General features: G+C 32.8%; 1 protein-coding gene across 1 annotated transcript in view; it reads left to right on the forward strand.

Moving 5' to 3' along the window:
- LOC131846690 (uncharacterized) overlaps nt 1-16,515 on the forward strand; it is a 44,803-nt gene that overhangs the window by 25,731 nt on the left and 2,557 nt on the right. Inside the window, exons 2-7 of the mRNA XM_059196057.1 lie at nt 6,931-7,006; nt 10,417-10,632; nt 11,100-12,520; nt 12,893-13,726; nt 14,998-15,207; nt 15,651-15,811. Coding sequence (XP_059052040.1) covers nt 10,417-10,632; nt 11,100-12,520; nt 12,893-13,726; nt 14,998-15,207; nt 15,651-15,811 — 2,842 coding nt within the window. The 5' untranslated portion in view covers nt 6,931-7,006. The remainder of the gene's footprint in view (nt 1-6,930; nt 7,007-10,416; nt 10,633-11,099; nt 12,521-12,892; nt 13,727-14,997; nt 15,208-15,650; nt 15,812-16,515) is intronic.

Raw genomic sequence — 16,515 nt, forward strand, 5'->3', positions numbered from 1 at the left:
ATAATTTTTATGAATACAGAATATATATAGTATTTAGTTCTAATAAACCAAGTTCCGTTTTCATTTAAGTTTTCACTACACATTTAGTGGTGGAAGTAGGGTAGATGTAACTGTATACGCTGGCCCGTATTAGGGTTGTTGCTGCAAGTTAGCGGTGTTTCTCCGTTATAATGTTGCAATGAATGCAATCTTGCGATTGAATTTGATACAAAATTGTCCTCTTATTATAGCTGGAAAAACTAATGCTATGCGCTTGTTATAACATTACTATAATAATTTATATTATGCAATGAATTTTCTAGTCATTTAATTTATTGCACCATACCTGTGTACAAACATACACCTGCTTTTTTGTAGATTGTAAAAGATAACTTGTGCACAGATATAAGCTGTATATATAAAATTACCAATATATGCGTTATACAATATTAATTGCACACAAACAACAACAAATATCCTTTGGATAATTAATGTTTAAAAATTCCTATAATAATATAACTCATAAATACATAGTCTACTTTTTTGGATAAAATGCCTATCAGATCAGTCTATGTCTATAATCGTGATACCATTTTTAAAGAGCAGTTCAGCCGTTTATTATTGAAATGGTAGTAATCAAACAGATAGACAGAGCGACCCACTTTCACATTTATAATAAGTATTAGTATGGGCGGAAATGGAACAGTGGGATACAATTCACCTGACATAGGCATTGCTATGCTTACTAGTTGGTACGTGTATTGTAGGAACTAAAATGATTTTATACGTGTGTACCAAATTAAAAGGTAAATATTGCCTTCAACTGTAATTTAATGTTAGGTAGACAGAGGAGTTTTATTTCCAATAAATTTTCCGTTATAAGGACATAAAACTCGATTTGGTCTTATGTTGCTAAGAGTACTTTCAGCCTAACCTGGTAGGTTGAGCCTACTTTATGATATTTTTTATTAGAATCGTTAATGTTATTTAAATTTTGGTTCTGGCAGTATAAAACCGTGAGTTCAATGTTGCCAGATTAAATATGTATATATATCTATATTTCAGTGTAGGTACACGATGGTGACCTAACTAGGCCACAGTGGTATTATATCTATATAGGTATAAGAGAACCATTGTCATAACTGAAAGCATCTTCTTAGAACTTAACTGCCATAATACAGTTTCTAAAATATAGAATATATTTTGAAAACTGTATTTAGGCAGTTTACTGAAAATACACTCAATATTGCACAAACCAATACAAACGGATATACCTAAAAACAAAACTATGTATTACTCCATATTTATCCAGATTTTTTTTAATTATCTATTAATAAAAACAAATAGGTAAGATACATCAGCTTCTTAACTGGCATACTATAATTAAGGCGAACGCGTCGAAAGGTTGCACTTCACAATTTTTTTTTTACACTCATACTTTATAAATTTTAATTTAAAATAATTATAGTAATAATTTTATTAAATATGTACTTATAGGACACAACCATTACATATGATTATTTACTAGATTACCTCAGTAGGAAGACTAGACATAATCAATCAGGGCACTTGTCTCCATATATTAGAAGAAAGATTAATGTGATAGTATGTCTACTTATCAATATAAAACACATTAATCTTCTATCTAATCTCTGACCGTTTCTTCTACGTATTTATTATACATATTTTATAGACAAATTGGACTACCTCGTTTATTCATAGATTTAACAGTATTTCTGTACCTGTAAAGATGGAATGATTCCTGATATTTTAAATTAAACGATATTTATATATGAAAATAAAGTGTGAATCTCAAGTCAATAACTGATTATAACGTCTAAATATTATTTAACTTGTCAATCAGGTGAAATAATCGCTACCGAAACATACTTAACTTAATTAATGACCATTGTCAGACCTTTCAGTTGAAAGGTCGGACAAGTGTCATTAATTAAATAGTTATGCTATTTGTTAATTTTATTATTATTTATAGGTCTCTATTTCTACCGAAACAAAGGTTGTATTACATTAATATCCGAACAAACATAATATGACCATGTTACTAATAGTTCTGATCTTTGGCTTTAATGAATATGCAGTGATTTATTTCTCTTCCTATGGAGATAAAATATAAATTAGTTATCGACAGAAACTGTCTGATCGTTGTACATTTTAATAAATTGGTTGTTTTAATTGTTGTAGAATTTACATTTAATGATGAAGACAATTGTTTGTATTTCTCAATTAAGGTTTAGAAAGGATGAAATACTACGAATATGAAATATGGCTTAAGTGATTTCTACCATTGCAATCTCCTATCCTGCAATATCTAATTCATTTAACGTTACTTACTTACTATTTAGCAAGTATGCTTTCGCAAATACTTACACAATGAAAATATGACCGTTCTCTAGTAATGACGATTAACTTAAGTGCGAGGTTTTCGGTCGTCGAACTTATTACGTAAACAAATGTAGTATATCTGAAGACAGTACAAATATACGTATACCGCACAGCGTGGGTTTTAAACAAAGATCATATTCCGCTATACAGATTGATTCGTTTGCGGTCAAACTTCATTAATCTTTGGAACTGCACCTGTCTTGCCATAATATTCCTTGTCTTTTATAGTAATTATACGTCGCTATGTTTCCTCGATTTCTCTATATCGATATTCATAAGTTAAATAGCATTTACGTAAAGTTGGCAAGAGATTAAAATTCAAATGGGATGGCTCTCGTTCCCTTGAGGGTAGGTCTTCTTTGGGACACTGAGTGTGTCAACATTTGTCACATATTCCAGAGAAGAATTCCATTAAGAATCAAAATGGATAAGGATTTTATGTTTGTTTGATTTTCATTTATTAAATCCTTGTTTATTTCCAAATGTCTGTTATACTTGTCGGAAACAAACTTTATTTTTAATACCCAAGCTAATACTAAGTACATTTGAAGTACTTGGAAAATTAAAGCTTTGAGACCCAACATTTAATTAATTGACGTTAAAAGATATACAAGTGTCAAAATGGTATAAATTGTCTCATTATAAGATTGGTTATTCAAGTTTCTAGTGAATAAATTAGCATTTAACAACCTTTGAATATGGAGAAATGTCATTTTATATGTCTATTGCATCAGATTAAGTCACAATATTAACAATCGTATATAATCGTACTTTAAATATATGGCGATGTTGGTGAGGGATTAATAACAATTTGTATCAATAGCGTAATATTTATTGAATATGAAGTAATGTCAATGACTTGCGTAGAGTTTTAAAAATATATTTTTCGGCAAACCGCAGAAGCAAAAGTCAAGTGGTAATGGATTTTACTCTTTTTAGTGAGTTTGCATAGCATAATTATTAGAAATTGAGTATAGATAGGTACCTAAAGTCTAAGTAGGTACTTTTGTTGCTAATGGTATGTAGGCGGGGCATTAGCAAATAATGGATGGAACCGACAGCTACCAGCCCGTGGCCGTGGCCTATTAATAGGATAAGTATAAATGAATAAAAAGTAGTCTATATAAATTTTTATTCTAAATTAAACACTAACAAATAATAAATAGTCAGTCTTAGATTTATGTATAATTTACTACAGAAAAACCTACTAATGATTCTAATATAGAAAACTATGTATTTGAACAGAAATATATTATTTATGAAATATATTTCTTAATTTATTTCAGTTCAAATACATAGCTTTTACTGAGGATAAGGATTTCTACACAATTCTACAAACACGCCATTAGGTACATACAGGTAACACCTTGTAGGTAAGACTAGAGTCTATAAGTGTTTGTAAACTGTACTTTCATTACTTTACAAACGCATTTGCATAAACAAAAGGCTATCCACAACGGCATTTATATTTGCGTTCACTGATAAATTGTTTTGAAAGTAGCTGCTTAAAGCTTTGGGATATTGGATATAGAAGAATATTTGTGGTATAATTACTATTTTAGGTTAGTTTTCAACAATTTCGCATTAGTTGGTACATTTTGTGGCTACAAAAAGATTATTTATGATGCTAAAACCTATATACATAGCAATATGTACCTCTCAGATGTTGCCTTATATATATTATGCTTTCTTACGTAGTAATTGCACTACCATATTTCTTTCTCTTCACACGAGAACAAAGCTTGCAAAGTTGTTTCAAGGGATAAACAGGGTAACTATTATATATATAACTGCAAATCCTTACAAACGACTTTGTAGAAAATGAAGGAACCTGTCTGTATAAAATGTCAGAAATCGAAAATACAGTATAAGTACTTATCTTTATATACCACCAAGGAGATAATAAGAAAGGCTAGAACAGTGTTAACTATTGCTTTCAGCGATCGAGTTATCTGGCGTTCATCGATGGTAATAAGGCAGAATTAACAATTTTACTTAGAGGTAGCGGATATCGCAGGTGATAACTATATTTTAACGTATTTATTCAATTTATTGTATTCAGATGTTTCAATGCACATACAGTTGAAGTGTATCGGCGCGGCGTTACCATATAATAATAGTTTTTCTGTGGTGTTACTGATGTATTCTATAGTATTAAAGTGATGTAAAGATCTAAAAAATCCTCAAAGAACGTATAAAAAAAACAAAATATTATACAAACCCATTTTTAGTCGACTCAATAACAAATGAAAAAATGTTTGAAACTAAGAACTCTGTCAATTACGAACCGAAAAAATAAACCTTTTTTAAAGATAATGTTTTCAGATTGGTCCCATTGTTATTAGAATCGGTTCAGTATTGTGATTAAATCCAATTGTTAACGACGGAAGTCAGATTTTTAATCGATTTTATAATTAACGTTTACGTGTAGTTATTATTAAAATTAATAAAATACTTAAACAAAAATAGATATCACAAAAAAGCCAACTGAAAATATATCGTTATTAGATGGCAGAAGAAAAATATGAAATTTAGAAGTGGCCGAAAGTGTCGTCTATAGTATATGTAACAATAAATTTTGGCTTACAATTAGACTTTAACATTCCAGTGTAATCATAGTGTAAGTTTTTGTCCTCAGGAATGACAACACAAAAGTGCTTCGCGCATTAGTGTACAGAGCATTTTGCGATGTCTACTAACAATTAATTTTTGCTCTTCCTCTCCGCGTGTAAATTTATCAAATCTGTGCAAAACTGACATTCCAATGCGTCGCCGCGGTGGCTTTGGGTCGCTGGAATTCCATGTATTCTCACGCTACGATTTGTTATATATGCTCATGCTGTTGGAAATTGCTACCCACATTATCGCGTTTCAGGATTGTTAGTTTTTCTCGTATTTATAACTCACTTTTTCAGTCTACCGTTGTAATGATATTTATGATAGTAAAAATTGTGCACGTACTCGTAGGTGGTTTAACTATTATAATTAATTGTGTAATATCGTAACGATTAAATTTCCATAATGTGCGATAAAAATATACTTAAGAGTATTAATAAAAGATTATCCATCTATACTAGTACCTATTACACATGCGAAACTGTACCCGACAGTTAGTGTTTGATTTTAATGTTTGGAAGGGAAGGAAAGGGAAGGGAGTATATGGGATCCCATTTATCTAAAAAAATAAGAAAATAAGCGGATAATAAAAGGTAACTAATTGCGAAAGTAAATTATTAAATTTAATAAAGATCTTCTATAATAAAAAAAAAAACCTAAAAGTTAACTGCTAAGACTCCATAATATCAATATTTCAAAATATATGACACACTATAAACCCAATGCTAATGAAATAAGTTAAGATTACACTAAAACCGATTTTATTTAACTGCTTATCGTATTTTCTCAAATATTTTAGTTTGATAAATTGACTTATTCACCATTTAAAAAAAAAAAACACTTTCGCTTACGTTGTTTATAATCTTCATTTGCATAGTTAAATAAAGACATAATAGTTTTATCAGCGATTAAAAGTAAAATTGCCTCTGTGAACTATGGTTGTGAGTTAATTTATATTTTACTTAATCTTTGAATTAACTACGCTTGGGTACGTCGTGTGTTGCATAATAAACGTTTATCTCTTTTAACTTTTCGTGTCCTATACGTATTTAAGAAACTGTAGTTATAGAGAAATATTGTTTATATCAGATTTGAAATTATGAACAATATTAATACATACATTAATATATTGCGTATGGTGTAGGGGTAACCTTAATACGAGTAGACTGGTGGACTGTAGGGTTTCAAACTACTGCATACACATATTAAATTTTTTTGGTCAAAAAAATTAAATATTCAAAGACAAAGAACATGAAAAAGTGTTGTAAAATTAAAGAAACTTCAAAATAATAAGAATATAAAAGGAGTTCGCGGCGCTTGGTTGACAATTTGTCATTCCTTTATTAATATTGTAGTTTTTATTCATTCATAATTTAAGAGTGATGCTCTTGTCGGTGGACCGGTGGTGGTCGGGGGAAAATAATATAATAATATAAATGAAATAATGTATTTTACTAAAAACGTTTTAAAAAATATATACTCATTTATATTGATTTCATGTACTATAAATGTATTATATAATTTTGTAAGCGCCTGATTGTGTAATTTACAAATATTAAGTAGGTATAATAAAAAAAACTGAAGAGAAAACAAAGATTTCTTTTACGAAGATACCACTGGGCAGGGTGATAATTTATAACAACCTACTACTATATAATTTTGTCTAAACTATATTACAGGGTAAATACCTATTTACGGAACAATTAAATTTTTTTAACTATTATATATATTGAAATAATATATACCAACTTTGATTCAAGCAACGCCTTATTCGTGATAATAATTGGTTTTACTTAATTATATGTTGACTGCATAAGGGCATGCAATTACCATTTAATATTTTAAATGGGAAATAATATACGTTATTCATTTTCATTTGGACGAAGCCGGAGGTGAAAACTTGTATAAAATATATTTTCATTGTCTTTTCAGGTGTTCGGGATAACGGGCGAAAGTGTGTCAAAATGCTAACAACTTTTGGGCCCTGGGCCCATAAACACGTGGAGAAGTAAGTTCAAAATACTATATATTGATAATATTTAATTTAAAAGTTTTAATAGATTACAATACTAAAACGAGGGATTGTTCTTGCAGCAACCATTTGCTACATTTGCGCCTAAATATTGGTAAGGATAAAATCAATTGTCGCTTTAATGTTTACCATTCTAATTTCCAGTTAAATTAAAAAAACACAGCATTGGGACTAGATATCAGATATATGTATATATCTTAACTTATCTTAACAATTTTAACTTATCCTGGTACCTGTATCCCTGCTATCTGTTTATGTTCATAGATCAATGGAAATTCCATTGATCTCTGAACATGTACAGATTACAGAATGTGTTATATAATTACAATGCTATAATTTTTGCCAAAAATTGCCTAAAGCCTACTTGACAATTGTTTTGTACAATCAATTTCAATAACTCCTTAACCTGTGATCATCAGACAGGTAGGTTCAGTATTTTATTTACACAATTATTCGTTCCGCTGCAGGAATCGAACCGGAACCACTTCTTGATATGTAAATTACTTCTCCGCTAACATATACATATAATTGACTGAGTAACATTGTTTTGTTTTAATTTAACGAATACTGTAGTAAACACTATTCTATATGTAGTTAGTCCATAATATTTGCATGACTCTAATTATGATATAGCTATAGGTATAATGCTGTTTTCTATATAGTCGGAGGTTGCCGCTTTACGTCAGTTAGGCCTAAAAAAATATCTTTCTACAAAGTCGTGTACGTGGCAGCAACCACCAAGCAGCGAAATTACAGGATGCGGAGACATAACATCTTGCAATTAGTCTTCCAGAATGGCAACTCGAGAGAAACCAAATGAACAGCATTTGGTATCTCTCATGTTGCCATTCCGGAAGAATTATGTGTGTAGGCAACGGTTTGGTACCACTTACCATGAGACTGATACCTTGTTTGCCATTCAAGTCGTATTAAAAGAATTTTATGCACATGAAATACTTATTTACATTACAAGAATATAGTTGCATAGATTTTTTTATATTGTGTAACGACCAGTGTTGGGATTACTACACCTTTATTAGCACAATGGAAATCATATAAGCCGGTACCTTAGTAATTGGTTTATTAGATTACTGAACATTACACAAACATCGATACGAATAATTCGATACAGTTGCGTGTTCTATACAAGTGATGATTACTTAATTATTAAACAGATTAGTTAATTTCATTAAAGTTACTACATCGATCCAAGTTCTCTAGTAAACCGTTAAAAGCTGGTTACATTATCATATGAACTACATATAGGTTAATATATGATGCAATCTATATTAACTTGTATGAATCTTGTGATGTAGGTACTTACAAAATCATTAAAATCATATGTAATTTAGAAATAAGGTGTCAATGTCAACCTATGTTTATTCTAAAACTTAGCGACATTTGTAGAACCGTCTCTTTGTTCAAGTTTTCCTTCGTGCAGGACGATGAGCATAAAAGCGCAGGACAAATGGGATATAATGGTTTCTAACTATGCCCGCACTCATAAGACTTTCGAGAAGTGGCACCTCTCATCAACAGGTCATGTTTACAGCGACCTAACTACTTTCACAGTCTATTGAGACTTTCAAACTGGCAAGGTGAAGTCAATCTCGTAATTGAAGATTCCATATCTATACGATTAGTTCCGTAGATCCTCGTTGTTTGAACAATTTCATAATATCCGACTAAAAGCGTTATCAAGCGCCAATCCATCGATTCCATATCGGGAATATGTAGATGAAACAGACTGGCATAATGATGTAGGCTATCAGTAACTCAGTATCGTATTATATTGTGGAAACGCTATAGTGTGCGTGTGGAGATCAAAATGTGCGCATCAATATTGCCACATACGCGATTTCCAGTGATAGAGATGGCGTGCGCGACTATATTTTGCCATTGAAAATATAGATTGATGAAAGAAAAGTATCAACATTAGTTAATATTACTTTTATATTACATGTTTAAAAAAAGATGGCGCTATTGGTACTCATTTAGAACGACGGATTCAATACATGAAACTTATGAAAATAGATTTTAAAATAAAAATTGAGTGGATTTTCCAAAGATTATAAATTTTGAGTTAATCCAATATTGTCTATGAGAAAAAGGAATATCTGTAATGATCATTTACTATATATATTGTTACTTACTAAACATTTGTTTGCCATTGTGGCCGACCGCACTATTGGGCTAATCGTGTAAGACTGTTCCACTTTTCATTTACTTTTCGAAGTGTAGTCTTAAATGTTATACATATATGTTTATAAGTTTGTGCACTTGATTCTATATGTCACTATTAATAAATGGTCATGGGTTTGCGCACACCTGCACGATATTAAATATTGGTAGTGGTAGGTTAGCAGTATTTGCAACCAGCAACAGTTTTTTACCGCCGAGAACCGTTGCGTGCATTATCATGTGTAAGGCACGTAACTGATAACCATTGCCTGTTTTTGATCATTTATGTGGATGATTTGTTACCTTTTAATAAAAGAAGCACAATTTCAACACCTAGTTATGTCATCTACTATTAGGCCGCTTTTTATTACTGGATGTAACAAATAATGTAGGAATTTGCCTGATGGACAATGGGCAATTATTGGTAGGGCCGTCCATACTATGTTCATATAGATTAACCTAGTGCAGGCGAACATACTTCTGATTATGTTATCAACTACTACCAGTATATCGTTTTGTATGAATCTATTATTTGATCGTCTAGAATGTATGGATTCCACTACAATTGTATGCCACACCCTTTTTTAAGTAACATATTATGGCAAAAAGTTAATTATTAATAATGAAAATTAATGTGCGTTATTCCTATTATCATAATTACTAATAATATATTGTACAAGTATTTACGTAGAGTAATAAAAAAAATGTGAGTATACAAAATATTTTTCATGCGGCGATTTCACTTGAATAAAATTATTCCGCTAGCTGCAACACACATCAACTACCTACCCGACTACTCAAAGTTTTATGATTCTTTTTGCTTTATAAGATCGGTTGAGGAAAAAAATATTTTGCACTTCGTTATTGTAGCAAATTTTATTTACAAAAATAATTCGTACTATTTATATAATTTGAAATTAGTTTTGAGTTTTGAGTGTAACTTCGTAAATTATGTCTAATATACATTAAGGTTATATTCCGCTCAACTGAATTACTTTGTGATGAAATTACTATGAGATTTAAAAGGGCAATTATTGCATAATTGACGAAATTTCTTAGATGTCGATGACAGTCTATAATTACCTGTGGAAGATAATAGGATAAGGTTACGTCAGGCGTCAGGCGGCGTTGCTAGGAATGAAAAACAGTGATTTCCAAATTTATACTTCTAAATCAATGAATAATATTTTATGTAATATTTGTAGATGGTGACATGCGATAACGACAGCACGGCGTGTGGTGGGTTCCACCTGGGCGATCGCGACGATGAGCCGCGTCGCTCCCGCGCGCCTAGCGTCTCCTCACTCTCTCTCTACAAACAGAAGATCGACGCGCTTTTCGACGACAGCCGGTCGGTTGTCAGTCTGCCGCATTACGGGCCTCCTTTAAATGCGCACGAGTTAGGGAGGAGAGATAGTAAGGTAATGAGCATCTTACCTTATATTTTAAAGTTACTATTAGGAATCGCATACTAGCAAGCAACAGACCGGATGGAAAATTGTAACTGGTACTTATTAAGCTTATCCTAAAAATTATTGTGAAGCTCTTCTAGATTGTACGTAACACTGCTACTTAAAAAAATGTGATAAAGGGACTTTATGTCTGGATTTTGCTCATTTCATGGTTAACTTTATATAGAACTCGTACTGGTAACGCCTAAACGGTAAAGAATATCCGTACATAGTCTAACCATTTATCAAAAAACTCTATACACAGTCGCGGGTAACTAAATTTAAATATATGTATGACTAAAGAAATTATGTAAATATTAGAGATTATCGGATACTACGACTACTTTCATCTACTAAGATAGCCCTAACTAATTACGTTGATAATTAACTAATTAGTAAATATTTTATTAAAGGAAAGTATTTTGTGTGTATTACAGATCAGTTCAACACATGAAAGCAAAGCGACGATATATGAAGATGATGACGATTACTGTCAGAATAAAATTAACAAGATCAATAACACAGTGCAAGATCGTATAGAGAGGATGTTTGCAGAAATGACGGGGGAGTCCAGGCAGTCCTCGGAAAATATTGGGGTCCATGTGTTCAGTGTTCATTATCTTGGTTCGACCCCTCTACAAAGTAAAGTCACAAGTTTGTCGGGACTCCAAACCCCACTAAAAGATTTGTACTTTGCGTATAGAAGAAACTTCCGACATAAAAGTACTTTAACAGGCCGATTGGAAATATCTAAAAGCGGTTTAAAAGTACGATACAAAGGAGAAAAGGGCGATTTAGAACAATTGAATCCTTTTCCAACAATAGCTGTTTGGTCCGCAGTAAAATTTGTTGTTCAACCTTTAGAAACAGATAGTCGCGAACTGAGTTACGCATTCTTACCTCTAATAACAGATCCTGATAATATTGACAGACCTGCCCTATTTAAAACATTAGATTTACCTGACAAAAAGTACATCCTCTCCCACAACGAAAATTCGCATTCACCACTTTTCGCTGTTGTGATGAGGAAAATCGGCGTCGCTAAGCAACTGGAGTGTCATGGGTTTGTATGTCAAACGACGGAAGACGCTATTGTAATAGCGGCTACCCTATACAAGTCTCTGATGTCACACATGAGTCGACAGGGTCACAATGATAAAAAGAAATTAAAGAATCGAAATGGAGTAAGTTGTATGAGTGTAGCGAGTAGTCTACCTCCGGACGACATTCCTCCTTGCAGGCCACCACGCAAAAAACGAAGTACGTCGTCACTAAGTGGAGATAGCGACAGAGCAGATGGATTCTCTGCTAGTGAATCTTTTAACGAGAAACCGAAACTAGAAAGGGTTAAAAAACTATCAATAGATATTTTGCCACATCTTCCACCACCTCCGACTGTCCCTTTTATAGAATCGAAAAGAATTACTGTGGAAGAAGTAAAAGCTAAATTAGATTCCATAAAACATAACGATACAAGTGGCAGTGACACTCAAGGGTCCAAAAAGTCTGTAGAAAGACGTAATGTAAATCCCAGTATTACTAAAATTCAAAATCTGCATAAATCTCAAAGTAGTAATGAATCTTCAGTCCGAAGTAAAATTTCCGAAAAAATTGAACTTTTTAGGGAATTAGAAAGACGGAAAAATATTCAGAGACCACCAACTGTACCTCCACCTGTGCCTTCTAAGCCTCCAGTAGAATCTCCACCGGAACTACCTAAAGAGCCGCTAAGAAGAAGCCAGAGTGGAAGAAAATCACTCAACGATTCTGGAGATATATTAACCAAAGTAGCTATACCACGATCTGGTAGCTTTTTGAATGCTGGAGGTCTAACCAGGTACAAGTCAATTGGACATAGGTATGTGTCACTGTCAGTTTTTAATTACAATGCATTACATACTATTATGTAGCATGTTCCTAGTAATTTCACTGAAACGCATGAACGATATTATTTCCTTTCTAATCATAGTCCGGACACTGACATCTCTCTTTTAATTTGCTTTGATTATTCCCTTGATTAATTTACTCCGTCAAACTACATATCTCACTAACGAGAAGCGAATGAAATGCGGGTTTAGTGGAGTGTTTCACCAACTTGCATGTCAGTAATTGTGCTAATGCAACCGCATCCGTTATACATTCCTCTGATCCAGTATAATACTCTAGTCGTTTTTAACCAGTTATATGGCATTAGATTGAGGCATTAAATATGTATTGAATTTTTTTTCAGGAATAATGGGAAAAAGGGAGGTGGGTCTCCGTTAGGGTTCAACGAGCTTTTCAGTGAATTTAAAGTTCAGGAGAACTTACATTCTATGGACGAAATCCTTAATGCCATAATAGATGCAGAAGGAATGTCCTTCAACGATTTAAAACCAATTTATAAAGAATTTCTTTTAAAATTAGCAGTGACACTAACAAAAGATGAAATATTTCAGCATAGTAAAGCTATAATGAAGAAGCAGAAGAAAAAGATTTTACGAAGAAATAGTCTATTTCAAAATAAAAGAAGAAAGATGTTGAAAGGAGCTAGTGGTCTACGAATGGTATTTCGCATGCCATTTGGGAAAGACATGAGAAGAAAAGAGAAGCAGCAGTCACCACTAGACTCATTAGGTTATGAAATTGCTAAGCCTAAAGAACCTATCTCGGAAAGTTCAGTGTCTACATCCAGTTATGACTTGAGGCAGTTTCGGCCGAAGGAATCAGTTTTACCGTCAGCGAAGAGACAAGCAATGAGACAACGTACCTCTAAGCGAACTGATAAAATGGTTCATGTATCAAAACGAAATGGAAAGGTTTCGAGGCCTGGAGAAAGGACATCCACATCTGAAGATTCTGATTTCTTAACATTAAGTAATCGTCTAGGATGCCAAAATCGTAACAGTTCAAGCGGATATGTCTCATGTTCCGAATGTGAATCGGAAAGTTGTGTAGATCGCTGTTACTGTTCATTAAAGGGTGATTGTCAAGAGAAATGCTATTGCTCAGCCGCAGATGAAAAAAGAGAAGCGTCAAAATCTAAAATATTAAGTAAAAGTAAAAGCTGTAAAGATTGTTTAAGGTGAGTATCTTAGAATTGTTGTGTATTTATTTTTTGTATTGTATTGTAATTTAATTCCAAAAGTAATTTAAATCTGCCGATTTCTTTTATTGCTATCTTAAGTATTTTAAAAACACAAACTGACTTTTAATTACATTTATTTATGTATTGATATTTATTTTTGAAGGCGTTTATAAATAACTTTAAATTTCTGTTTATTAAGTTACCAAAATTTCTATACTTTCGTTTGTTCTTCTTTTATATTTCATGTAGCTCTATTAGATGCGCATCTTTGTGGAATGACTGTTGCTTTAATTACATTACATGTATAGAATTGTCGCTATTATCGTTAAAGGAATTCGTGCCTTGTTTGTTGTTATTTATGGTTCATTATAAAAAAAATGTATTGGCTGTAGAAATGAAATGTGCGCGGTATCAATCAGAGCATGACGCGTCCGCAGCTTGCGACGCCTTATGAGTAACTGAACCAAATTATAATTATTTACAGTTGACTATGAATTTTTAAGGACATCCTCTGGTTCAAATTTTGTCTAACATAAAGAGTAAAAAATGATAACCCCAGTAATTTATCTAAAGAGGAATCGCTAAACATTTTTATCTGAGAGACTTTATAAAAAGTCGTCTACGTGAATACATCAGGCAAATCTATTTCAGCAATAGTTTATATAAAGCTTACTTTGTAAACTATGTTTCCGTTAAAGATAAGGCAATGTAATTACAGGATTTGGAGGCATCATCTTAGTCCTCCAGAATGACAATCTATGAGTGATATCACGTCACATAATATCGTGACATTCGTGGTGCTGTTCATGTAAACAGACAACGGCTACCGCTTGCTATCATGTGGATCGTCAGCGTTTGCCAGTCTTATTACATAAAAAATACAGAATGTGCCTACCTGAAAAATACAGAAACTACGACTTCGGTTTTATTTTGTATTTTATTTATTTATAATGTTTTATTGCACCAACTTTAAAAGTAAATACATTGAAAAATAGAACAATAGATTGAAGAATGAAGCAGGGAAGAAAGTGGTCTTATTGATATATATTGTTTTCTTTTGTATGCTAATTTTCTTTTTATTTATTGTATAATAAAACTTGTATATATAGGATCAGCATTAGCCATTTAGTATTCCTTACCAACTAACCATTAGGTATAAATACACGTTGTAGGACAGTCATGGTCCATTTATATTTTCTCTTCGTTATGAAAATTAACTTTTTTGACAAGATTTTGTTTTCTGTTTAATAATATCTCTTAATTTGTAGGGAAGTGTACGACGCAGATTACAGCTACTGCTCTTGCGATTCTGAAAGTTGTGCTGATAGTAACAAGTGCTACTGCGTAGGTCCGAGACGCACTATAATGCAAAGTTCACAAAGTCTAGAATACCTGCGCAGTCCATCGCAAAGAACCTACTCTGATAGACTGAAACGTGCATTCAATGAGTACGATGGCACCAACGGAAGCCGGAATCGGTAATTATTATTATAATGTTTATATTTTTATATTTAATATTATTAATTGACGTTGTTGTAATATGAACAAGAAAACATTTAATTTTTATGGCAACTAAGAGAGTAATGTTACTAATTTCATTCTGAAATTATTCAACCCGCAACCCTAATTCGCTTCAGCTTGCTATTAAAATAAAAAAAAAACATCAACATAAATAATTTGAATAGTGTGAAAGATGATATGTATAAAAGGAGAGTATGCTCAGATATGATGGCCGACAGGAATCAGTAGAAGAAGATGACATACTGTCATCTTCTTCTACTAATTCCTGTTGTTAGTTGTTGTAGTTTTTCTCTCTCTCACTTGTTGTAGTTCTGTCGGATCTGTGTCGATTCCATATAATGGGATAAAGGCAAGGCAATTATGATAAATATAGAAACATTTGTTTCCGTATCTTTTTCAGATCTAGTGGTGGTATGTCACGTGCGAGGCGCGACAGTCGTGACGGCAAAGAAGAACGCACCCGACGCGCGCGCAGCTCGGACAGCTTGGCTCTCGACTACGAGTTACTGCTGCAGAACAAAGCACGCGACACGCGCACTCGAAATATGCAACGGCTCACTGGTAGGTCGCTCCAAAGTTTTAAATGTCCTTACATAACCATCATATATTTATGAGATGAACTTCTTAGCATTCCGCGGATTCACCATGCGGCTCTATCGTGTGGCAGGGACGAAAACTATAAGTTTACGATTTTCCGGGTTTTTTGATCCGGGTAGGTATAAGGGGTCCCTTTGTCAACGTATGTCAATTCCCCTCATATTTCTCTTCCTCCCCAGCAAGTCTGTTAGGAGCCTGCTAGTGCTGCTACACGTTCTTGTATAGAATTTACTGCAGTTCAAGACAGGCCAAGATCTTTTAGAAGTCACTATCTAAGCACTATGTTGTGTAAGTACAATGTCAGTCAAGTTGACGATCCACCTGTAAATAGCAACTGTTGCCTTTATAGGTACATGAATAGACCATTGACGCATATACACGAGACATATCCTTAGGCGTTGCTTTTTCATGCATCCATATTCTGTAATTACACTGACTTTTTCTCATTCTTCAACTGAAACATAACTTAGAAGGCAAGCCATTTTACAACTATAACTGATGAGATGGAGGATTGTGGAAACCCAAGCAGATTGTATGATATCTATCTTTGATTTTATTTAAAATAATAGGAATACTAAAACCAGTCTACTGAGTATTAGATTAAAAGAGAAAACTATTTCCTTTCCAGACGATAAAGATGTCATGTGTCTTATTCCGCAATTCCAGTT

Source organism: Achroia grisella, unplaced genomic scaffold, assembly GCF_030625045.1.
Source record: "Achroia grisella isolate CSIRO2021 unplaced genomic scaffold, CSIRO_AGI_Agris_v1 utg109, whole genome shotgun sequence".
NCBI classification, from domain to species: Eukaryota; Metazoa; Arthropoda; class Insecta; order Lepidoptera; family Pyralidae; genus Achroia; species Achroia grisella.